Below are 25,486 nucleotides of genomic sequence, written 5' to 3'. Positions count from 1 at the left end.
AGTATATTTAAAACTCCAAAAGAGACCCTAAAATATGTTTAGATAAAGAATGAAATATTTTTGTAATGCTCTTTGAGGAAAAAAAAACATTTGTTCTTAAATTTGTTTATAGGGAGATTGGTGGACGGCTCCTTATGGTAGAAACTCGACTTCCAAATGATCTGGCAGAGTTTGAAGGAGACTTTTCCTTGGAAGGACTTCGTTTGTGGAAAACAGCCTTCTCAGCAATGACTCAGAATCCCAGACCAGGGTCACCTGTTTGTAATGGCCAAGCAATTGTCAATAAAGGGTCAAGTAATAGCCATAAAATGGTTGAAGATAAAAAAATTGTGATTATGCCTTGTAAATGTGCCCCAAGTCGACAACTGGTTCAAGCATGGCTTCAAGCCAAAGAAGAATATGAACATTATAAAAAATTCCCTAAGACTGAGCCAATTGTAAAATCTGCTGAGCAGTTCAGTTTATTAGTTAATCCAGATGAAAAACCTATAGTGCTTCCACAAATGGATGTAAGCCCACATTTACTTCCCTCTGCATCACATACCAAGGAGCTTATTGCTCATTCTCAGATTGCTTTAGTAGCACCAACCACGGGATGCAGTCAGACTTTAAGTGCAAGTCAGATGTTGTTACCAATTGCCCCTACAGATAATCCTGAGAAAGAAGATGATGACAGTAGCTATTATGTTAATGATAGCTCCCCTGATTCTCCAGTAATTCCCCCTTGGCAACAAGCAGCATCCCCAAATTTCAAAGCATTATGTGGAGATGATAGGCCTTCATCAACTGTAGAGGAACTGTGTTCTCTGGCTGTTGAGAACTTCGTAAAGCCAATAAAAGATGATATACACAAAAGCCCTTGTAGTGAGCCTCAGCAGCCACTAATGATCTCTCCAATTAATGCTATGGCAAGAACTGAGAAATATGAATCATTTTGCCTTCATAGTACACCAATTATACAGAGAAAATTTCTGGAAAGGCTTCCTGAAGCAACTGACCTTAGCCCTTTATCAACAGGTAAGTGTATAATGTAAATACCCTTGTAGTGTAAAGGCATCAGACTGTAGCAAAAATCATAGCTTTTAAAATAAAATTTTAGCCAAGGAATGAGAGATAGTTACTACTTTATGTTTTAGAAAATCAACATGTGGAAACAATCTTTCTGCTGTAAAGTATTTCCATCCTATCTTACTACCTTTTAGGTAAAATACAACAACCCTCTAAAAAAAAAAAGAACCCTTACCTTCTTAGCTTAATTTTCCCCATTGGCTTTTTTACATATAGCCAAATGTTTCCCATCATCCATTTATTTACCTATCTACTTACCCATTTACTTTCGTGGTTCTGGGGATCAAATCCAGGGCCTCACACAAACACTAGACCATTGAGCTATACCCTTGACCCCTCTTTGTGGTAGTGCACACTTGTAATCTTAGCTACTCAGGAGGTAGAGATGAGAGGTTCACTGTTTGAGGCCAGCTAGGGAAAAAGTTTGCAAGACCCTATCTCAACAAACTAAGGATGGTGAATCATATTAGTAATCCCAACTATGCAGGAGGCAAAAGTAGGAGGATTGTAGTCTGAAACTAGCCCAAGCAAAATTTAGCTTGAAACCCTATCTGAACAATAACTAGAGCCAAAAGGGCTTGAAGTATGTTTCAAGTGACAGAGCAACTCTCTAGCAAGTATGAGCCCTGAGTTCAAACCCTAGTAGTACTGCTGAAAAAGAAAAAAAGAAATGTAATAGAAACAAAACCAAAATTTCCTATGATTTTCTATCTCCAGCCAGCTTGTATCTACTTTCTCCTCCCCTTCAAAGCCAGTTTTTTAAAAAACACTTCTCTGGTTTAACATTGTATTTATTTAGTCCTTTTTCTTAGTCCACTCTGTTTTCTTCTGTTACCCTTATTCTTCAGTTTCTTCCCTTAAAACAGCTCCCTCTTCTCAATTATCTGAATGTTAGAGCTTATTAAGGCCTTCTTCATATTTTTTCCCTAAGATTAATACAGGTCACACAAATTTATGTCTCTAGTTCGGTATTCTGTTTTCAGAACAGCTTATGATGCTGCCTGTTTATCATTTCTACTTGATTACTCAAAGGGACCTCAAGATCAGTCTTTTTTAACACTTATTCTCAATCTGCACACATTCACTACTGCCTTCTCAGACACACATACTCACAGAAACCTAGTCATCCTTCACTTTTCTTTCTAACACCTACCTGAATCCTTCAATAACTACTCTTTGGTTTCCATAACTTATTACATTACAGTATGTTATTGTATGTTCGTTACTATTAGCTATTCTTTTTACTTTTTACTGTACCTAATTTATAAGTTGAACTTGATCATAGGCATGCATATGTAAAAAATATGTATGTATGGGGTTCAATATTATTCATAGCTAAGGTATCTACTTAGGGTATTGGTATACAATCAGGGATGGGAAACCTTTTTTCTGCATGTGACCATTTAGGTATTTATAATTCTATCTCAACCATAAAGAAACTGAGTGCAGTAAAAATGTACCTGCCCACCAAGCTATGTGGAAGGATTAGTTTTACTTAAACATTATGAAGTACTTGGGGAATTCTAGAGCAATGCTTACAATTGTTTGTAAAATTTATCTTTAAAATTTATCTTTAAAACAGAAGCAGGTAATTTTGATGTATGAGTAAAAATAAAATTTCTTTTTACAGAACCAAAAACACAGAAGTTGAGTAATAAGAAAGGAAGTAATACTGACACTCTTAGAAGAGTACTCTTAACAACTCAGACGAAGGTAATTACACTAAACAAATTTACAGTCAATGGAAGATCGAGTCTTACTGTTAGATTTCAGTTAGATAATTGATAAAAGCTGTGTCTCAATTAAATTTTTTCATTGCTTATATTTTTCATCATTATTTACATATCTTTGAGAGAACAAATTGCCTATTTTTTAAGTTTTTTTAAAAATGCTGGGATCTAAAAGATTCTTATATGTAAATACAAATATTACAGAGAAAGTGAATATGATAGCCAAAATGTGGATTATGAGGATACAAATACATTAACTGATTACTGCCAAAATCAGAACAATCCAATGACAGCAGAGCTCAAGTAAGTGATTTTTGATCCCACCAAAAATATATCCTTTTCCTTGGTTTATTTTTTCTCAAATAGAACTATTAATTTTTTCAGTTTACTTCACTAAGTAGAGAAGGAAAGCAACATTTTATACTACTGAAACTGAGAAGTTTGTAACAATATTTAGGTACTAAAATATAATACTTAGAAATATTTATGGTTATGTGGAGAACATTGCACATCTATTCTGGAAAAATATTAATTGGAAATCACATATTGACAACTTCTTGTGAATATTATATAAAATGTATTTTAGTATTTATACCTTTTTTTTAGACTTTTATTTATAAAATTGTTTAAGTTATTTATTAATAGCTACTGCCAGTGAGTTATAAAACAAATCAACATTTTAAGGAGAATGGTAAATGGCTTTGTAAGCAGAAAAAAAAATGACCTTTTATCTGAATATTTGAGTTTTGTAATTCATCTTTCAGGTACATGTAATACTAGGGTATTCAATTTATAACAAATTCAATTTATAAAACTTTATAATATATTAATTACTGCTTGTCTTCTAAAAAATACTCAGCCTAAATGTCCAGGTCACATAAATGCCAGCTCTGTACCAATGTTGTTTGTAGTGTTTGGGACTAGCAAAAACAAAGATCAGCGTATGGTTTGGTTATAGGTTGTCTCTGATATGTGTGTATATATCCAGTTACTAGAATGGAATTTTTTTCTTGGACTTTAAAAGACATGATATGTTTAAACGCATAAAATATATTTTCTAAGTGGTGATAAGGAAACAAAAGAAAATTATTATTCATTTATCTTTTCTGGCTATGTGTCTTTTTAATAGAATCAGTTTGCAGCAGTAAATTCCCCCAAGAAAGAAACGTCTCAGATTGATGGACCATCTTTAAACAATACTTACGGTTTCAAAGTCAGCATACAAAACTTACAGGAGGCAAAAGCTTTACATGAGGTAAAATTGCAGTGTTTATATTTCTTCTATAGAACAAGTTTGAAAATAATTCAGTGAGGGAAGGATACAATGAATTCTGTCTTTGTTGTTTTCATTTATATAAAGTAAACTTAAAGCATGATCAGTTGTAGTTTCACAGTTTTCACATCTAGTAACAAGTTTAGTTTATAGATGTTAAATAATTTTGAATATTAGAATTACATTGATAAAATATGTATAACTAATCACATCAAATGTCACATCTTCAATGTGACTTCCATTTACATTTTCTTTTTGGTTGGTTGAGAATGTTAGAGCTTGCTACAAAAGAGGACACATTAATTTATTCACATAATCTTGATAGCTATTTATTTTCACAGTACAACTTACATGCCAAAGACTAGGACATTATCTTACCAAAAAGTACATAAGTCATAATATGGAATTAAAAAAATTTGTAAATGAGTCACTGTAAATTTAGATGTTTAAATCTCAAAACATACTGGCTAGCAATACAATGGAAATCAGTTTCCATTATTTTCATTATGTATGTGCTTTTATTCTGGTTAGCCACTAACAGTTGGCAGCTTAAAATTCAGAGTAGACAGCTGAAGAATGAAATTTTAAATTTTATTTAATTGTAATTATTTTGGGTTTAAATACTGATACTCAACTTACACATTAAAAAGTTTTTTTAAAGTATGCTTTGAACAACTTAAGTATGTAACATAACTGTTTCCACTGTAAATTCTATGAACTCTAAATATAGATGAAGTTTTGCCAAAGAAAATTTAGCATTCACAGAGATCCACTGTAAATATAAAATGGCGTATTGATTTCAAATATTCAATAAGTTAAAGAATGTAACAGTAACTTTTATATTAGTTACTTGTCGAAAGTATTGTATTTTAAATGTACAGGTTAAGCATGCTTAATCCAAAAGTCCAGGATCCAAAACTTCTTGAGTACTGATATGATGCCACACATGGAAAACTCCATGTCTAACCTCACATGACAAGTTATAGTCAAAGCAATGATACACTCAAAATATTGTACAAAATTACCTACAAGTTGAATTTATGAGTTGTGTAAGAATAGTAAATCAGCTAGCTGCTTGTGGTTCATGCCTGTAATCCTAACTACCAGCAGGCTGAAATCTGAGGATTGCTGCCCAGGCAAGAAAGGCCATGCAGCTCTTATCTCCAGGAAAAAAAAAAAAAAAAAAAAAGCCTGAAGTGGCTCTGTGGTTCAAGTAGTAGAATACCATCCTTGAGCAAAAAGCTCAGGGATATACCCGGGCCCTGGGCTCAAGCCCAACCCCAGGACACCCCCCCCCCACACACACACCCTCCCTTCCCCCCACACCCCCCGCCCAGGCTCAAGCCCCAACCCCAGGACACACACACACACGAAAATAAATGTTTTGTGCTTTGGCTTAGGTACCATCCGTGAGATATCTCATTATGTATGTGTAAATTTCTCAAAGTCCAAACATCTGGATCCAAGTATTTTGGATAAGGAATTCTCAAACTTATTGGATTAAATTTTTGTAATGTTTTAAGATTAAGTTAACTTTATTTTTATTTTTTAAAATGTTGCTACTAGAAAATTTTAGATTTTTTTTTGGTTTATATTTCTTTTGGAAAGTATTAATTTTATCATTGCTATGTCTTCTCGCATATGTAGCAAAGAATTAGTAACCACCTGAAAGTTAAGTTCAGTTTTATTAGAATTCAGTTAGGACATAGTCTTACTCCCTGATTTATTCACTTGTAAACTTTTTATTTAACAGCATTTATGTACTTCCTATTTTTGTACCTGGCCCTGTACTAGCTCTCTAAAGCCTAGTTAAATTAATACTTGGAATATACCAATATTTATTAAAGCAAAATATGTATGCCTTGAAGACTTATTCTGTTGTTTGCATTTGCATTATTTGAAAAACATAATTTTCTGTGTATTTGTTCTACATAATCTGATTTCAGGATCATGGTCCTTCTGAGGTTAAAATCACTGAAAATATCTGGTTGATTACTGACAAGACTTCGTTTTCTCGGTATACATTCTTAATAGCCACCTTGTGGTCAAAAGAGGAAGTGAGCCTAAAATGACAGTATTCTCTCCCATTGTCTAGGGACCTGTATCTCTTGCTATCTTGTTTCCATGACTCTGGACTTAGCTTTCTCTGCATTATCAGCACTCAGTGCCTACAATCCTTGTTCTCCTTTTGCTTAGCAACATTTATTAAGCCTTTCTAGCCATCTCATTATATGTTTGCTTGAAATAATGCCCCTAAGAATAGTATCCATTTTTTATATCAGGGACTAGAGAGAAAACATTTGAACATAAAATTCTACTAACGAAATCCACCTTTAAGACTCTTCTCTATACTCTTTCCCACATCATTATCATTTTCGAATTGAACTGTTTGTTTTGTTCTGTTTGGCTCTGGGAAAGAGATTTTTTCCAGTCAAAATTTGGCATTTACTAAATTAGTACATGCTATTTGTCAAGTTAAAATCCTGAAGAATTACATTTAAAAGTAAAAGAACTAGACTAGGCACTGGTGACTCATACCTGTAATCTTAGCTACTCAGGATGCTGAAATCTGAGGATCACAGTTTGAAGCCAGCTCAGACAGACAAATAAATCTGAGACTTAAGCCAAAGCTGGAAGTGGAGGTATGGTTCAAGTGGTAGTGCCAGCCTTAAGGGAATAATCTAATTCAAGTCTCAGTACCAGCAGAATAAGTGAGTTAATGAATAAATGGACATTCCTAGGGTCTAGGTATGACTCAGTAGCAGAGCATTTGCCTACTATGTGTGGAGTTCTAGGTTCAAACTACAGCACTGCATACCTCTTATATATATACATATATGTGAAAGTTCTTTTCCTTCACTCTCCATTGTACTTATTTAAATTTAAAAATTTTTTTAAATAGAAACAACAGTGGCAATTTTGGGAAAGTATTGGGTTTGTGATTGTTTGTTTTATTATTTCCATTGTGGGTTTCTAATTTCGTAAGAGTTTTTAAAAAGTTTTATGTTTAAAATGTTTTAAAAAGTGAACAAATGTCATTACATTCAATGTATATTATGTTAAAAAATGACTTATGTAACTTGAATGTAGAGATTGGAAGGAGAAAGTGGGGGAGAATGAAGGAAGGGGTGACATACACCAAGAAGCATTGTACTCATAATGTGACTTATAGAATTTTAACCCTTTGTATAACAACTTAATAATAGAATGTATATATAAAAGTAAAAGTTACAGACTTGACACTGGTGACTCATACCTGTAATCCTAGCTACTCAGGAGGCTGAGACCTGAGGATTAGTTTGAAGCCAGCTCAGGCAGACAGATAAATTGGAGACTTACCCAAGGCCAGAAGTGGAGGTGTGGCTCAAGTGGTAGTGCCAGCCTTAAAAGAGTAAGTTAGTTCAAGCCCACTACCAGTAGAATAAGTGAATGAATGAAGGAAAGAAGGGATTAAACGAATGGTCTTAATATCAATATATCACTGTAATACATTGATAAATGGAAAACTGTGAATGTAAGGTATATATATAGTATATATAAAGTAAGCCAGGCACCGGTGGCTCATGCCTGTAATGCTAGCTACTCAGGAGGCTGAGATTTTAGGATTACGGTTCAAAATCAGCCCAGGCAGGAAGTTCATGAGACTCTTGTCTCCAATAAACCACTAGAAAACTGGAAATGGCGCTGTGCTCAAGTGGTAGAGCACTTGCCTTGAGCTGAAGAGCACAGGGACAGCACCTAAGCCTAGAGTTCAAGCCCCATGACCAACAACAAAAAAAACAAACATATATATATATATAATAACGTAAAAAGCATTCAACCAATTTACTAATATGCACATGTATATGGTAAAAAGGAGGACAGAAAATTTACAACAAGAAGTAAGCTTTCCTCATCTTGCTTTAGGTCACCAGTTTTCTTCTGTCAGGGCAATACGTTTTACATTTTGTGCCTCCACAGAACTTTTCTATGTATTTACTTTGTACTATATTCCCAATTCTTCATTTACCAATGAATTATAGTGATATTTCCATATTAAGACATTTAGACCTGGCTCATTCTTTTGAAAATTTTAAAGGTTACAGTGTATCCTATTACATGTAGCCCTTATGACTAATATGATTCTTTTTTTTTTTTTTTTTTTTTTGGTCGGTCGTGGGGCTTGAACTCTGGGCTTGAGCGCTGTCCCTCAGTTCTTCAGCTCAAGGCTAGCGCTCTACCACTTGAGCCACAGCGCCACTTCTGGTTTTTTCTTTTTGCTTATGTGGTGCTGAGGAATCGAACCCAGGGCCTCATGCATGCATGGCAAGCACTCTACCACTGAGCCACCTTCCCAGCCCCACTAATATGATTCTTACATAATTGAAAAGCAAATTTCATAACCAGAGAGGGAAACGATTTAATATTTTGGTACTGGTATTTGAACTTAGTGTCTTAAACTCTTGCTTGGCTTCTTTGGTGCTCTATCTTCCACTTGAGCCATACCTTCATTTCTGGCTTTTTGCTAATATTTGGGAATAACAGTCTTTTGGATTTTTGTTTGTTTGTTTTGCTCAGCTAGCTCAAAGCCTTAGTTCTCAGAGCTCAGTCTCCAGAGTGACCAGAAGTATGTCTGTGAGTCTCAACATCTGGCCCCATTTAGGGTTTTTTGAGTCTTTTGCAATTATATAACCTTGGATAATCACCTTTATGCATATATTTTTACTACATTCAGAGTATAAGATAAGTTTTCAAGAATAAAATTTCTAGATCAAAGGATATCCCTATTTTCAATTATGATAGATACTTCTAAATTGTCCTTCAAAAAGATTTGCCAAATCCTACACCTATCATTTACATTCCTTCATTAGTTTACATGCAAGATAAATACTAAATGAAAATCCTTTGGTAAACTTATATGATATGATTAATTAAAAAGATTATACTAGTAGCATTTATATAGGTTTTGTTTTTGTTTTTGTGTTTTGTGCCAGCCCTGGGGCTTGAATTCAGGCCTGAACTCTGTCCCTAAGCTTTTTCTTTCAAGGCTAGCCCTCTACTACTTGAGCCCACAGCTCTACTTCTAGCTTTTTGGTGGTTAGTTGGAAATAAGAGTCTCATAGATTTTCCTGCCTAGGCTGGCTTTGAACTGTGATCCTTAGCTCTCAACCTCCTGAGAACAGGCATAAGCCATTGGTGCTTATATAACGTGGTAAATATACCATATGCTGATGAACCCAGGCTGTGTTTTGTTTTTCTTACTCAGAGTTCTTAAGGGCCAACATGAGTTTTTGATATTTTGATTTTTTAAATTATTTATTTATTTATTTATAGACGGGATCTTGCTTTGTTGCTCACATTTGACTTTAAACTCCTGGATTCAAGCTATCATCCTACTGCAGGTTACTGAATAACTAGAGTCTTAAGTACATGATTTTAGGAAGAACTGAGTATAGTTAAGTTTTTATTAGCAGTATAAAAAGCTTTTTATTAAATGACATAATATTTACATTGGTAAAATATGGTTATGCAGTTGGTAGTTATAGGAAAAACTGTAGTTTAAAATTTTTCCCTAGTGTGTACAAAAGTCTAAATTTACCCCTCAAATAGTAACAGATTAAACTTTTAAAAAACACCTTTTTGGTTTAATTTCAAGTATCGTTATAGTTTAGTTAACTTTATAAAGAGTAAATAATGACCGACTAGCTTACATGAACATAACCACTTGAACTACTCATTTTCTTTCTAAACAGAAATTAAGATAATTGAGAGGTATTATATATTTTTTAGAGAAATATTTATAGGTATCGTCATTAAGGGATTATAGTTCATTTTATAGAATAAAAACATAATCTGATTTAATAGCACCCTGTAAGTAAAACTTTGTAGTTTAATAAATTTGTGTGGTATTGTGACTTATGGCCACTTTTCAGTAATTTGCACACATACTTCCTAAAAGTCTTAGTGAAACATTTTTTTGAGAATGCATATCTGAAAAACAATGTTTCAATCTTTCAATCCTTTTATAGACACAAAATCTTACCCTAATCAGTGTGGAGTTACATGCTCGAACTAGAAGAGATTTGGAACCAGATCCTGAGTTTGATCCAATCTGTGCCTTGTTCTACTGTATTTCATCAGACAGTCCACTCCCAGATACAGAAAAAACAGAACTCACTGGTGTAATAGTGATTGATAAAGACAAAACAGTCTTTGGTCAAGGTAATATTGATGTTTATTAATGATATTAACTTCCTGTTTTAGGATGAGTCTTTTAACAGGGAATTTGAGGAGAAATTCTGTGTTGGAGATATAATCCAGGGAAGCCAATGACTTCTTTCTAAAATGTTTGCTGAAATGGGGATAGGAAGTTGTATGAACTTTGTCCTACATTCATTATTTTTGTTTGAATTATTTCCAAGTATGAGAAGTAGACTAGGGTTGTGGCTTCGTGTTAGAGCACTAGCCTAACATGTAAGACCCAGATTTATCTTAGATTTTTATTATCTTAGATTTTTATTTTATTTTAGTACCAAGATAAGGAAGAGATGGCAATCAGAAACAACATAACATAAAGATCTTAGTAAAATTCTAATTAGGATATCTATAATTTGTTCATATAGAATCCAAATGACTATGTATCTCTAGATGGGTATACATAGAAAATAGACCTTGGGATACATAGACCCATAATTGGCTAGATAATTTTCCACAAATAGATGTATTTTGTTACAAGCGTAGAATTTCTATTTACTTTAGAAGTTAATGATTTATAAGTAATTTTCAAGGTATTTGTATCTTCTAAATACTTATATTTTTGAAAGTACATGGATTCCTCGAGTAATATAGAAGGATTTTATAAAATACAAATTTCTCTGCAATTTTAAATAATAACAATAAAAATGAATTTGGTCCATTGTGGAAGTGTTAATATAGAACAAAACCATATAACCATTGAAGTTTAATTATTTGTGCCTTTGAGGTGTTCATGAGTTAATTACTGTATAGTTGATGTTGAGCTAGGTGTGGTGGTTTACAGCTGCTCCACAAAGTGAGATAGGAGAATTGAGGTTTGAGATCCATCCTAGCAAAAAGAGTTAGGGGCTTGGCTCATGAAGGTTCTTGGTGAAACTCTAGTACAGCATCTCATCCCCCCTCCCCACAACTAACTAACTAACATATCACTTTAAGTGAGTCATAGAAGTCTTCATGTCATGGAAATAGGCAAGCACTACAAATGGGATCTTTTTTATTTCTTAAAGAGGGAATTGTTTAGAAGTTTTTCCAGAAGTTGAGTTTGTTATACTTTAACGAATGCTTGATTTGAAATATTTTAGTCGTGCACTTACAGCAAGTCCTAATATTTTATGTAAAATTACATAAAATAATATTAACAATACCCATCTTGTTTATTTCTTAGATATCAGATATCAGACCCCATTGCTTATCAGATCTGGAATTACAGGACTAGAAGTTACATATGCTGCTGATGAAAAGGCACTCTTTCAAGAAATTGCAGATATAATGAAGAGGTATTAACTTGTATTTTCTAATTTTTCTAGTCTTTGTTTCTTCAATCTTTTCATGTCGTTTTAGATGTATGGGTAAATATTTGAAAGAGGAAGAGAATCCTCTGTGAGCTTTGAAAGTAGAGAATTAGCCCTGCAAAGTTTATGCACTCAACCTCAGACCACCATCAATATATAAGGGATATGAAAAATAATTTCCATATGAAAAACTATTTTCACAATTGAACAGGAGAAGAAGCTTGCTTAGCTTCTGATTTCTTAGGTGCGTATTAGGCTGGATTTTTCTATGGTTCTGAAATAATAGAGAACTGTATGAAAATCAAATGGTATAACTTATTAAATAAACTGCTACCCTGGAGCCAGCTACTATTCAGTACTATTTTGAGTGTTTTGTTTGAGACAATTTGATATTGGTTGATAATGAAATCTTGTCAAATTTTATGAAAATGGTGTTTTTAATCTATATTAATTTTAAAATAAAATAAACGTCTTCTTTTCATTTCTATAAGAGAGAAATGTACTTTATTCTAGAGAGGAAAAAGAAATCATTTTTGCTATTTATAGCACTAGTGACTAGATAAGATGCCTGTCTTGCCATTGTCAGTTCTGCCTTTTATCTTCTCACAGAGATTACATCAATGTGTCAGATGTTAATGCAAAAAAACCATATGGAATGTTTAACTTTGGTACTGGAAAATGATATTTAAATTTTTTTATTGTCAAGGTGATATAGAGGGGTTACAGTTACATAAGTAGGGTAATAAGTATATTTCTTGTCAAACTTCTTACCCCTTCCCTCATTTTTCTCCTACTTTCTCTCTCCCCTACAATTTCCTTCAAGTTGTATAGATAATTTCTTGTGAACATCACTGTTGCATTGGTTCCCCCTTTGTCTTTTGTCTCACCATTCTGTTGTTCCCTTTCCTTCCCTAATTCAAATAAATATGTATACCAGGGTACCAGAATCAAATACAATGATAATGAAATATACCATAGGGGAAAGAACATACAAAAGAAACAAAAAAAATCACATAGTACATTAAAAACAACAGTAACAAAGAAAAACCTCTTGTGTCCATGTCTTGGAGTTATTTTGCTTAGCGTCATCTTATGTGGTACATAGCAATTGAGCTATTCTGCTTATCTGCTAAGATTATCCTAGATGTATACTTATTATTGCAAATAAGGGAAACCATGGGACCTATGTTTCTTTGCATCTGGCTTACTTCACTGAATATGATTTGGAAAATGGTATTTTTAAACCATATTAATTTTAAAATAATATAACTGTCTCCATTTCAAGTTTCTTCCTTTTTTTCTCATTGCTACTACTCTAATCTCATATGTTATTCTATTAAGACTAGGCTGTATCCAAGTTAAAAAATGATGGTAGGGGAAAAAACAAAGGAGGAGGTAACAAGGCTCAATAGGAAATGTACTCATGACCTTACTTATGTAACTGTAACCCCTCTGTACATTATCTTTAAATTAAAAAATATGTATTTAAAAAATTGAGCTGGGTGCCAGTGGCTCATGCCTATAATCCTAGCTACTCAGGAGGCTAAAATCTGAGAATTACAGTTCAAAGCCAGCCCAGGCAGGAACATCCCTGAGATTCTTATCTCCATTTAACCACCAGAAAACCAGAAGTGGTGCTGTGGCTCAAGTGGTAGAGCACTTGCCTTGAGCTGAAGAGTTCAGGGACAGTGCCCAGGCCCCGAGTTCAAGCCTCAGGACTGGCAATAAAGAAAGAGAAAATACTTGTAGAAATATGATCAATGATTGGCATACTGGTTCCAAATACAGGTTTATGATCTCTTTATGATCCATTTTTATACCAGAGGTAGTTTGTAGCAGTAAATTAATATAATACTCCAATACTCAAGATACTGACTGAGATATTTAGGGTATTATTTGAAAAAGCCATACAGCCTCAATTAAGAATAACATTGTAAGTCATTATGTAAAAGCCAGCTCAATGTTTCTTTTTTTTTTTTTTTTGTCGGTCGTGGGGCTTGAACTCTGGGCCTGGGCGCTGTCCCTCAGCTCTTCAGCTCAAGGCAAGCGCTCTACCACTTGAGCTACAGCGCCACTTCCGGTTTTCTGGTGGTTTATTGGAGATAGGAGTCTCACGGTCTCTCCTTCCCGGGCTGGCTTTGAACCGCGATCCTCAGATCTCAGCCTCCTGAGTAGCTAGGATTACAGGCGTGAGCCACCAGCGCCCGGCAAGCTCAATGTTTCTGATTCATTCTGTCCCTCCCCTTTTTTGAAGTACTATGGTTTGAACTCAGGACCTTGCGCTTGCTAGGTAGGCACTCTACTAATTTGAGCCACACTCCCAGTGCTTTTTTTGCTTTAGATATTTTTCAGATAGGGACTTGTAATTTTTTTTACCCAGAAGCATTTTTAGACTGAAATCCTTCTACCTACAACTACCCATTTCCCTGTGGTCACAAGCAAATACCTGTGACAGGCTCGATTTTGATGAGATCTCAGTAACTTTGCCTGAGCTGTCTTCAATGGTCCTCCCAACCTCTATCTCTCAGGTAGCTGGGATTACAGTGAGACACTATGCCCTTGGTATTTGGTTTTTATAAAGAATACAATGATAAGCTAGGTATGGTGGCACACATTTGTTATCCCAACACCTGCGAGGCAGGCTAAGGAATATCATGAAATCAATGCCAGCCTAAACTAACTACATAGTGAGACCCTGTCTCAAAACAATATAAAAGAATAATTCCAGAGAATAAAATAATCACAGTAATTTTGAGGTTGATTCTTGATTGTGTTTATGTAGTTTTTGTTCTCAAAACATATTAAATATATAAGCTCTCAAACTTACAAGTTCTCCTCCAGCCATACAGTTTTTTTATTTTCCTTTACAGCAGAACCAAACATTTGTTCATGATAGTCAAAACTTAAGATTATCCTGAGAGGAGCCACAAAATATCTCCTGAGTTGAATGCAGTTTGCCAGTTCAACTTTACTAGTGTAACTCTGTAACCACATGATTACATTTTTCTCCTAGGTTTTGATGTTTATCTTCTCTACTTTCATCCCCATTAAATAGAATCACCTTCCTCTTAAGTTAAAAAGACGGGTCTGTCATTACTTAGACACTACTTTGTGTGAGAACCAAATCAATATTAAGTGAGAGAAGGCAAGTTTTAATATTCTTTCTCAGCATTAAGAATATTTAATAGAGAAGTGACAACCGAATGACCTAAAGGATTACTATACATGTCCTCACATTTCACTACCGCCATAAGTCTCTTTCTTAAGTCCGGTCAAACAAACATTCTTAGCAAAACTGCTCATTTCACAAAAGAAACTGCGCTTGTATAAAAATTCTGTAGGAGCCATTATATCATCCTCTTAGAACCAATATGGAATATAGAATTTTAGTTTTGCATCTCTATTATGAACAGTTCTCCCTAGTTAAAGCTTGCAAATGTTGTATAGTCCACATTTAATTTCTTTTTTTTCCTTTAGGTATGATCCTGATATTCTCTTAGGATATGAGATTCAAATGCATTCCTGGGGCTACCTTTTACAAAGAGCTGCTGCTTTAAGTGTTGACTTATGTCAGATGATCTCTCGAGTACCAGGTATGTAAAGTCTAGAGTTTTGTGGTTCAGTGACAACACAAATTATAAAGTCAAGACAATTTGTTAACAAGTACTGTTGCTCCATCTCAGTTTTAATATTAAATTGTGTTAAGTCCTATATATAACTCCAGGAAAATTTAAAAATATAAAGAAAAAGGAAAAATTCTCACTGCTATGTATACTATTTATATATTCATTCATTTTGCACATATAAGCCTTTTTTTTATTGTGATTAAGTGATTACATAATTTCCCAAATTTCACAGTATTGTGGGGTAGTGATGCTCAGTTAAAGTCACAAACACATTCTAACTTTCCTGGACCAAATTGTCTATCACGGTCTATAACATTTATGAGTTCTATGAGCTTTGCGATACATATAAGCCTTTTTTAAAAGAACTTCAGTCATACTACATACTTCATTTTTATTATGCTTCCTTCATCATAACTATTTTCTGATCATACAAGATAGTTTTCATAATCATTACAAAGTTGTGAAATAATATTTGACTTCACATACCATAATTTTACTCTTTTTCTCTGGCTCCATTTTTATCTATTTGATTAGTAAGGAAGGACAAGAAAGGTAAACACTAATAAACTATTGATTTTTGAGTACTAGGCAAAAAAAAAAAAAACTTACCTGAATTTTGAAGGGTATTTTGAAAGGGTTTATTCTGGTTGAAAGGGGGTAACAGCATACCAAAATTACTTATAGTGTATAAATCACTTTTTAAAAATTATGTATTCTTTTTTCTTAGTAACTGGTATTTAAACTCAGGGCCTTATACTTGGCTAGGCAAGTGCTTGACCACTTCAGTGATGCCTCCAATCCTTCATGCCTTAATGCTTTTTGCCCATGGCTGGCTTCAAACCTTGATCCTGCTACCTGGGATTACAGGTTTATGCCACTATGTCTGACCCCAAAAATTATATTTTTAAGTGTATACTACAGAAGTCTTGATAAATTTGTTTCACAGGCTTTCTTGAAAGCCTGAATACTTTGAGACTGAAAGAAAAGTACAAAATTTAAAAAAAAATCAGAAGACCACCCTAGAGAAGTTATGTCTTCAATATTATGTCTTAAATGTTAGTAAATTTAAATGGAAAGGTTCTATGTAGAACAAAGTTAACATACTTTGGGTGGCTGAAAGAAAATTTGAAAAAACTACTCAGAAAGACAACCTTTGAGAAGTTATAATTAATAAAATGCCTTCAATGTTTGTAAATTTAAGTGGAAAGGTTGAAACTAGAAGATTCAAAGGACAATACATACTTTGAGCTTTGTAGAAGCTTGAAAGAAAAAGGCAGAAAGTTTTTTCTTTCTTTCTTTCTTTTTTTTTTTCTTTTAGGTCTGAGACCAGGACTGAACTTGGTACCTGAAACTTTCGTTCATTGGCTAGCGCTTTGTCAACTGAGCCATGCCTCCACAACCCCTAGAAATAGTTTTTTAAGTTTGACTTTTATCTTGTAGCTTCTGTCTTTTTTTGTGTGACAGGAAGTATCACAGTTTTTAAAAATAACTTTTAGATAGGTTTAGGAATATTCAGAAAGGGCAACAGTAGTGTTCAGGTTCAATTGTTACTTTAGTTATAGCAGGTAAGGCAGATGGTTTAGATTGAAAGTGTGATTTAAAGCTCAAATTGTAGTCTGGGATGTAGTTCGGTGATACAGCACTTGCTTGGCATTCTTACGATCCTGGTTAGGATTGCTAGTACTGCAGAAATGAACAAAATCGTTTCAGAATCACTGCTGAAACCATTTTTATGAAGAATAAAGTACAGTACTTCCTGAGTTCTAATTCTGGCTATGCCACTATATACCTACCTATGTAATGTCAAGCAAGTTATGTTAGTGATCCATGCCTCCGTTTATATACTCTGTTTATAAACTCTGTTTATAAAACTCTGCCTGAGAACAGAGTAATGTTATATATTTTTTTGTTAAAAATGTTATGTTTTGGGGGAACAAAAGCCAATTTTTAAACTGTGTCTTTAACATAAAGAGAGTAGTGTTAGTAACAGTGTCTTCAAGGGAAAGTAATCCTGATTTAAAATAGAATACGTGATCCCCCTCATCTGTCACGGGAGTTATGTTCCAGAGACCAACCCATAATAGGTGAAAATTCACAAAGTAGCAGAATTATATTTATTTTATGGGCTGTTTTTTTATTTTATTATTTATATATTTTAGGGCTTTATAAACCCTTCCCACTCTCCTACAAGCCTTTCCCACACTTATAAACAATTCATATGCTTTTAAATACTTTCTACCCTCTATTTGTTGTGGTTGTTGGTCGTGGGCTTGGGTGCTATCCCTCAGCTCTTCAGCTCAAGGCAAGCACTCTACCACTTGAGCCACAGCGCCACTTCTGGTTTTTCTAGTGGTGTATTGGAGATAAGAGTCTCATGGACTTTCCTGCCCAGGCTGGCTTTGTACTGTGATCCTCAGATATCAGCCTCCTGAGTAGCTAGGATTACAGGCGTGAGCCACCGGCGCCTGGCTTTTTACACTCTTAAACCTATATAATTTTAACAACATAGAAAATTCTGTATGCATACTCACCAGTCAAGTATACTACAACTTGAATGATGAAGATCATGAATTATGTAGATGTGCAGTACTGATGGCAGTGAAGGTGATGACAATGAGATGATTGTACTTCACAATCAAGAAGAGCATTACAGCTTTTCTAAAGGGACCACTTCATCAGGTGGTGCATATCTTCACCCTGGGCCATAACTTCTATTTTCACTAAAGGCGTAGGCATAACTGATTTCTTTGTCTGAGTGATGACAACAGTTACATGGAGTTACTGGTACTGCTTTTTCTTCTGAGTGGGAAGTTTTTTATAATGCCGCTCTCAATTGTATTTATGAAGTGCAATGAAAAGCATCTGGGGATCCCATTCGTCAGCCATTCGCTTAAGTTCTTTGGCCATAATTGCAAGATAATCGAGTGTTAGCTAGCCTCCTCTTCTTCTCCAACCCGTAGTTCATCTTGTTCCTTATCCTCTTCTTCTCTTGCTGACTTTGTCTCATCCATGTTAAAAACTTGTGCTTTTAGCCTCCTTCCTCCATCATGATGGATTTGAACATGTCTTTCACGTGCTCTTTGGCTCTGACTTTATCCACAGAGGCAGCTTCTCCATACAGACAAACACTCTTGAGTCCAAAGCATCTTTGAAATTTGTCAAACCAGCCAGCCTGTGCTGGCACTTAATATGGGGTTGGTCTGGTGGGAGAAGCACTCGTTTGCTTCCGTGTCATCATCCTTATTATCATCATGAACGTCTGCACTTTCTGCAAAACTATCATATAAAGTTTCTTGGCTTTCAACCAGTTGGTGTTGGTATCCAGTGACATACTCTTCTTCCTGCAGTCACAGGGCCAATGCATACTCCATCCTCACAATGGCCTTAATGCAGCAAGTGACCACCCCTTTTCCAGTCTTGTTAAAAGACCTAATATTCTTCTCATCTTTATGTAGTGAACAGTAGATTCTTTGATCCTGTAATGGCGAACTACAACCATGTGGCTTTTGCATGCCTTTAAAAAATTTTAAGCAAAAATAATTAAAATCATAAATATTATATAAATACCTACTGAAAAATCTCACAATAAAGCAAAACTCTTCAATACAGAATGAAATACATTTTTTTTAACCTGCAGCACAGTGAAGCCACAATAAGTGAACCACAGTATAGCAAGGGATGACTAGTACATATTTATTAGTAGAATTTTCTACAATATAAAATTAAACTTTCTGTTGATATGTTAAAATAAATAATTTTGATAAAAGTTTTTAGGATATAATAGATATAAAATTGTTGATGTGTTAAAATAAGAAATAATTTTGATAAAAGCTTTTAGGATATAATAGATATAAAATATGTGACATTTTTATTATTCCAGCCTCTAATGAACTGCACTCACCTATATCTAGTGTTATATAGAAGAAACATTTTAATTTGTATATTAAGTCACTTATAGGAAACTCTGTTATGAGGAATTCTGGTCTAAATTTCTTAAAGCTAGGTATTTTCCATCAACAAATATTCATAGAATTGTTTAGATTAAGAAGTATCACTTAGATAGCCACTAGTGGCTCATGTCTATAATCCTAGCTACTCAGGAGGCTAAGAACTATGGATCATTGTTCAGAGCCACCCTGGGCAGGAAAGTCCATGAGACTCTGACCTTCAGTTAGCTGGAAGTGGAGTTGTGGCTCAAGTGGTAATGTGTAGTTTTGAGCACAAAATGTCAGGGACAGTGCCCAGGCTCTCAGTTCATTCCAAGAAATGACCATTTTAACAATGTACATTTTCATGCTAAAATCAAAGAAATGATAGCATGTTGGATGTTAATAAAAGTATCAGAATTTGCCAAATTGAAGGAGAAAAGAGTTGATTACTTAAATATATAGTTATTCCTCTGTGTTGATCAAGTCTGCATCCATGGATTCAGCCAACTATGGATCTGAAATATTTTCAAAAATAAATTTCTGCAAACTCTTCTTTCTATAATACTTTAAGTAATACAATATAACAACTATTAGTAATGTATTTGGTGTTATAAGTAATCTAAAAATATTTGAAATTATGGCTATGCATAGATTTTGTGCAAATATTAAGCCAATTTCCATAAGGGATTTGAGTTCTGTTTTGTCTGCAGGAGATCCTGGAACCAATCTCCTATAGATACGAAAGGACAACGATATATAGTATATACAAAGTGGAAAAGAGAGAGTGTGTTTTCAGATTTCCTTCATATTTAAGAAAGAAACTTTGTATGCTTTTATTAGTCAAAATAATGAGTATACTCTTATTCTAACATAAAATACGCTATGAACTGCATTTCACTTTTAATCTTTATCTTTAATTTTTGCCTTTCTCACTTAGCATAATTTGCTAAAAATTTTGTTTTCTGTGAGTCTTTGTGTAATCGACATTCATTTCTGTAGATGACAAAATTGAGAACAGATTTGCAGCTGAAAGAGATGACTATGGATCAGATACAATGAGTGAAATAAATATTGTTGGTCGAATCACACTAAATCTTTGGAGAATCATGAGAAATGAGGTAAGGTATTTTATTTAAAATCATTGAGTAACTCGGTATGATAATTTATTATAGAGATTATGTATAGCTTATTGTGAAACTTAATCTTTTGTAAATTATTTTAGTTATACTTATATTGCAAAGTACCATTTTCTACAATGGAAAACTATGCAGAAATTTGACTTTAATATTATTAATGACTTTGTGACCATGTGTCTAAAAGTTGTAATGTAGCTCATGCCTGTAATCCCTACAATTAGTAGGCTGAATCAGGAGTGCTTGCAAGTTCAACTCCATCCTGAGATTTTATTTATCGATATAGAACCCATCTCACCAAAAAAAAAAGAAATCTATAGCAATATTAAATGATTGTTATATTTGTGTCCAGTATTATACAATTTTATCAATGTTTGCACTTAAAGTTGGATGCATTTTTACATAGCCTTTTTTGATTGGTTATATAGGAAAAATTTAGACTAAGGAAGGATATTCTCATGCTAAGTACATTTAAATACTGGACCTAAGACAGATTAGTTACAGAAAATAAGAGCAGCTGAGGGTATGTGGGCCCAGATAAAGATTTTTGGCTAAATAATTTCTGTTACTATTCTGTTACTTTGAATCACTTAGAGAAATGGTTTTTAAACAAAATATGTCACCTTCTTTCTCTGAGTAAAACATAAAAAGATACCTACTGGAATTTAGTCTATGTTTAGATTTAGGACTGAATAATATCCATTAAAATGTTTATATTTGGAAGAAAGTTCATTCTTCAAGCACTTCTTACTCAAACTAGTTTCTTACATACTTTCTACTTTTCAGTCATTATTCACTATGATCTTTCTGAATTTTCTGAAATTTTTCTTAAAGATTTGACTATAAAAGCATGCCCTTATACATTTGTTTAGGGACATGATCACATAGATAAGGAAATATGTCCTCATTTTTATTTCCTCCTTATACAGTGAGCCTAAAGTTATGCTCATGTTTTTATCTCATTTGAAACTGTCCACTATATAAATTTGCTTGAGGATACTTTTACTATTTGCATTGTTCTTAAAGTATTCTCAGATCACAAGTCCCCAATTACTTCAAAATAATTCCTAATTATATTCCTAATTATAGCAAAGGCTATAGAAGACACAGAAATTATAATGTATTTAGCATATATATTCCATTATATATTTCAAACTGGAATCTGATATTGTCTGAAATGAACACAAATGTATGTATGTCAATATGTATATGGGAAGTGGCGCTGTGGCTCAAGTAGTAGAGTGCTTGCCTTGAGCTGAAGAACTTAGGGACAGCACCCAGGCTCAGAGTTTAAGCCCCATAACCGACAAAAAACAAAATAAAATATGTATATGAACAAATATATATATATAATTTATTGAATGTTAGTTTCAGAGATCTTTTTATCCTTTAGTATCTGAAAGTTAGCAATAGCAAACCTGCTGTGAACTTAAAGTAACAAATTAGTATTTTTTTCAAAGTTTGGGACCTTCTGTAGTTCTTATTGACAGTTCAAAGTGAAAGATTTTCTCTCATTTTGGTGTGATTATTGAGCATTTCTGATGTTTACTTGTAGAATTGAGAAAGTTGTAAATTGGCTAATTTACCCTCCTGCCTAGTTGGACCAAATTACATCCTCTTGGGGTTATTTTGCCTAATATGAGTATTCCTACCATTTGACAATCCATGAAATCTTGAATGAACTTTAGGGGAATCTCAGATACTTGAAAAGATGATTGCTGTGGCTAAATAAATAAATAAATAAATAAATAAATAAATAAATAAATAAATAAATAAATTTGATATCCAAATCTCAAAAGCAAGCTTGACATAGTGGACAAACTTAAAATCACAGTTATTAAGAGTCATAGGGGCTGGAAATGTGGCCTAGTGGTAGAGTACTTGCCTAGCATGCACAAAGCCCTGGGTTTGAATCCTCAGCACCACATAAACAGAAAATGCGGGAAGTGGCACTGTGGCTTAAGTGATGAGTATTAGCCTTGAGCAAAAAGAAACCCAGAGTCTGTGCTCAGGCCATGAGAACAAACCCTAGGACTGGCAAAAAAAAAAAAAAAAAAAAAAAAAGTCATAGGAAGAACGACCACAGTCCAAGGCTAAAAGCATGTCCATAGGCAAAAGCATGAAACCCAATTTGAAAGATAACCATAACAAACAAGGGCTGTGGCCATGTCTCAAGAAGCATAGCACCTGCCTAGCATGCATGAGGCCCTGAGTTCCTCCCCAGTACTTCTCTCTTTCTCCCCCCACAAAAAGGAAATAGAAGTGAAATCCTTCTAAGACACTATTGTACTCCTCAGATCTAGTATATACTTGAAGGATAGCTTTTATTTTTTTTTCCTGTTCCTAGTTTGAGGTGTATTTTTTAAAGACTGGTTTTCACTTTCTTAACGTTCAACATAAAATTTTTGCCATTCAACCAATGGACAAATCACACGCACACACACACACACGCACACACACACGCACACATGCACACACACACACACACACACACACACACACACACACACACACACACACACACTGGACCCTTAGGCATAAAGATAATTGAAATTATTTCATTTTCAGGAAAATGGATAGAAGTGGATATCCTCATATTAAACAAAATAAGCCATATTCAGACAAATACTATGTGTTTTTTCTCATCTAGAATATAGTAGTTTGTTTTTAAGATGTGAAAGTAGATGAGGTACTGTTTGAAAGGAAGAAAACCATAGGGAGCCAAAAGGAAAGACAAAGGGTAATGGTGGGGGGGGGGTCTACATATGATCAACGTATGTTACATATGTATATAAAATGAAGCTTGGCTTTTTGTATAATTTATATACACTAGTAAAATTCTCACTGTTTCCACTGGACTTGCTTTTAATCATAATTGACAGACTGCCTCCTTTTTTTAAAAAAAAAATCTGTGGTCTCGTGGGGCTTGAACTCTGGGCCTGGGCACTCACTGTCCCTGAGCTCTTCAGCTCAAGGCAAGTGCTCTACCACTTAAGCCACAGCGCCACTTCCGGTTTTCTGGTGGTTAATTGGAGATGAGTTTCAGGATGTTCCTGCACAGGCTGGCTTTGAACAGCAATTCTCAGATCTCAGCCTCCTAAGTAGCTACGATTATAGGCGTTGAGCCATCAGCACCCGACCAGACTGCCTCTTTTTTTTTTTTTTTTTTTTTGTGGGTCGGTCGTGAGACCTGAACTCTGGGCCTGGGTACTGTCCCCTCAGCCCTTCAGCTCAAGGCTGGTGCTCTACCATTTGAGCCACAGTACCACTTCCCGCTTTTTCCACTTATGTGGTGCTGAGGCATTAAACCCGGGGCCTCATGCATGCAAGGCAAGCACTCTACCACTAAGCCACCTTTCCAGCCCCCAGACTGCCTCTTAATTAGTAATGTTTAATAGTTATTTATTAACTACTTAATTGAAAAATAAATATATGACTCATTCCCAGAAAAGTACATATAGAAACTGTAAGGTGGGCTGAGAAGGTGGCTCAGTGGTAGAGCGCTTACCTTGCATCCATGAGGCCCTGAGTTCGATTCCTCAGCACCACATAAGCAAAAAGAAAAAAAGCCGAAAGTGGTGCTGTGGCTCAAGTGGTAGAGTGCTAGCCTTGAGCAGAAAGCTCAAAGCGCCCAGGCCCAGAGTTCAGACCCCACCACCGGACCCAAAAATAAAAAAAAAAAAATTAAAAAAAAAGAAAGAAACTGTAAGGTTCACCAAAAGGAGACCACGTGGTTCAGGTAGAAAAGTTTATTGTGGGTAGAGCATACTGCTGGCCCGTACAAGATGGAGGGTGCATGGGGTGCAAGGGATACCAGGAAGGGAAAGGGGGAGGAAGGAGAAAGGGGCGGGATTAATAGTGGAAATTGACTATATAGGGAGAGGGCAGCAGAAGCAGGTATGGCCACAGCAATGACCTCAGAGCCTGGGGAACCTCCCACTGTCCCCCAGGTGCACCATTTCCTGGGTTACTGGTGCTGGGCTGGGACTTCTAGGGAAAGGGCTACATGTGCACAGAGAAAGAACAAGAAAGGGGACATTTTTCTGGGGCGAACCTAACAGAGACCTCTGGACGGTGAACTTAATCTAGGCATTTTAAGAATTTACTAGGTTGATTGGACACCTTGACTCAACTCAGCAAATATTGAATGCCATCTCTAGCCTACAAATGGGGGTCTTAGTTTGAGATAAAATAGGAGTATAGCTGGTTTCTTTGTTGTAATAAGCTGGGAGACAGACTATATAATATAAAAGGTTGGTAGGTGAACCAAAAAGCCAGAAGTAGAGTTGTAGCTCAAGTAGTAGAGCACTACCCTTGAGCAGAAAGGCTGAGGGACAGTACCCAGGCCCTGAGTTCAATCCTCAGTACTAGCACCAAAAAATTAAAAAATAAGTTGGTAGATGGACAGATGTGACAGTACAAATCTGTGGAAGTTCTCTTAAAATTGATTCACTTTTCTCAGTAAATTAGGGATCACTGCTATCAGCTGAGAATGAGAATTATGGCAAGACATTTTGAAGAGTGTAAAATGGTTGTCTATGGGAATTTAAGATTAGTAATTAAGGGAAAAAGTCCAAATGCTGGGCAGCATTAAAGGCCTACTTAAGATTTGTATCAGGAAATTAAGTGGTACCTGCTCAGATTGACAGATGGGTGTAGAAAGTGACAAAGGGTTAGATTTCACCATTTTACTATTTAAATATTTCCATTTCCTTTAGAAACATTAATGGTTACCTTTCTATTTTGTGTACGTTTTTCCTTGTATTATCTCTCCTGTCTTCTCTTTTGTCATCCCGAGAAAGCCATTGAGGTTTATTCTGCTCATCACTAACTTGATTTTTAGTAAAACACTTATGTGGTTCTTTACTGTTTTCATTAGTTATTAGTAATTTTAAAATTCTTCCTCATCAAAATATATTAACTTTTTACCTCATTTTGTTGCCTTATCTACCCTTTTACAGATGTGTGTATGTGTGAATACTTATATATTGTGGCATATGCTTCATTTCAACAAAATACAGATTTTGTTATTTAACAGATTAAAGATTATAGATAAAACAATTGGGGGAGTCACTGCACTAAGATTAATTTTCAACTCCTATCTTCCTGGATTGTAGAAAAATAAATATTTCAAAATTATAATGTAAAGTACTGTTTTATATATTCCTCACAATACCAAGGTTACCTAGAAATGGGGACTA

General features: G+C 34.7%; 1 protein-coding gene across 7 annotated transcripts in view; it reads left to right on the top strand.

Moving 5' to 3' along the window:
• Rev3l (REV3 like, DNA directed polymerase zeta catalytic subunit) overlaps positions 1-25,486 on the top strand; it is a 151,717-nt gene that overhangs the window by 90,878 nt on the left and 35,353 nt on the right. For all 7 annotated transcript variants that reach the window (XM_070024751.1, XM_070024752.1, XM_070024749.1 and 4 more), the window contains 7 exons: positions 113-1,017; positions 2,699-2,781; positions 3,928-4,053; positions 10,080-10,272; positions 11,471-11,582; positions 15,075-15,190; positions 20,152-20,270. In XM_070024751.1, the coding sequence (XP_069880852.1) occupies positions 113-1,017; positions 2,699-2,781; positions 3,928-4,053; positions 10,080-10,272; positions 11,471-11,582; positions 15,075-15,190; positions 20,152-20,270 (1,654 nt within the window). The remainder of the gene's footprint in view (positions 1-112; positions 1,018-2,698; positions 2,782-3,927; positions 4,054-10,079; positions 10,273-11,470; positions 11,583-15,074; positions 15,191-20,151; positions 20,271-25,486) is intronic.

This window comes from Dipodomys merriami, unplaced genomic scaffold, assembly GCF_024711535.1.
Source record: "Dipodomys merriami isolate MVZ:Mamm:240054 unplaced genomic scaffold, mDipMer1.0.p SCAF_160, whole genome shotgun sequence".
NCBI lineage: Eukaryota > Metazoa > Chordata > Mammalia > Rodentia > Heteromyidae > Dipodomys > Dipodomys merriami.
Note: the sequence above shows the minus strand (reverse complement) of the source record. Positions and strands in the feature narration are given on the sequence as shown.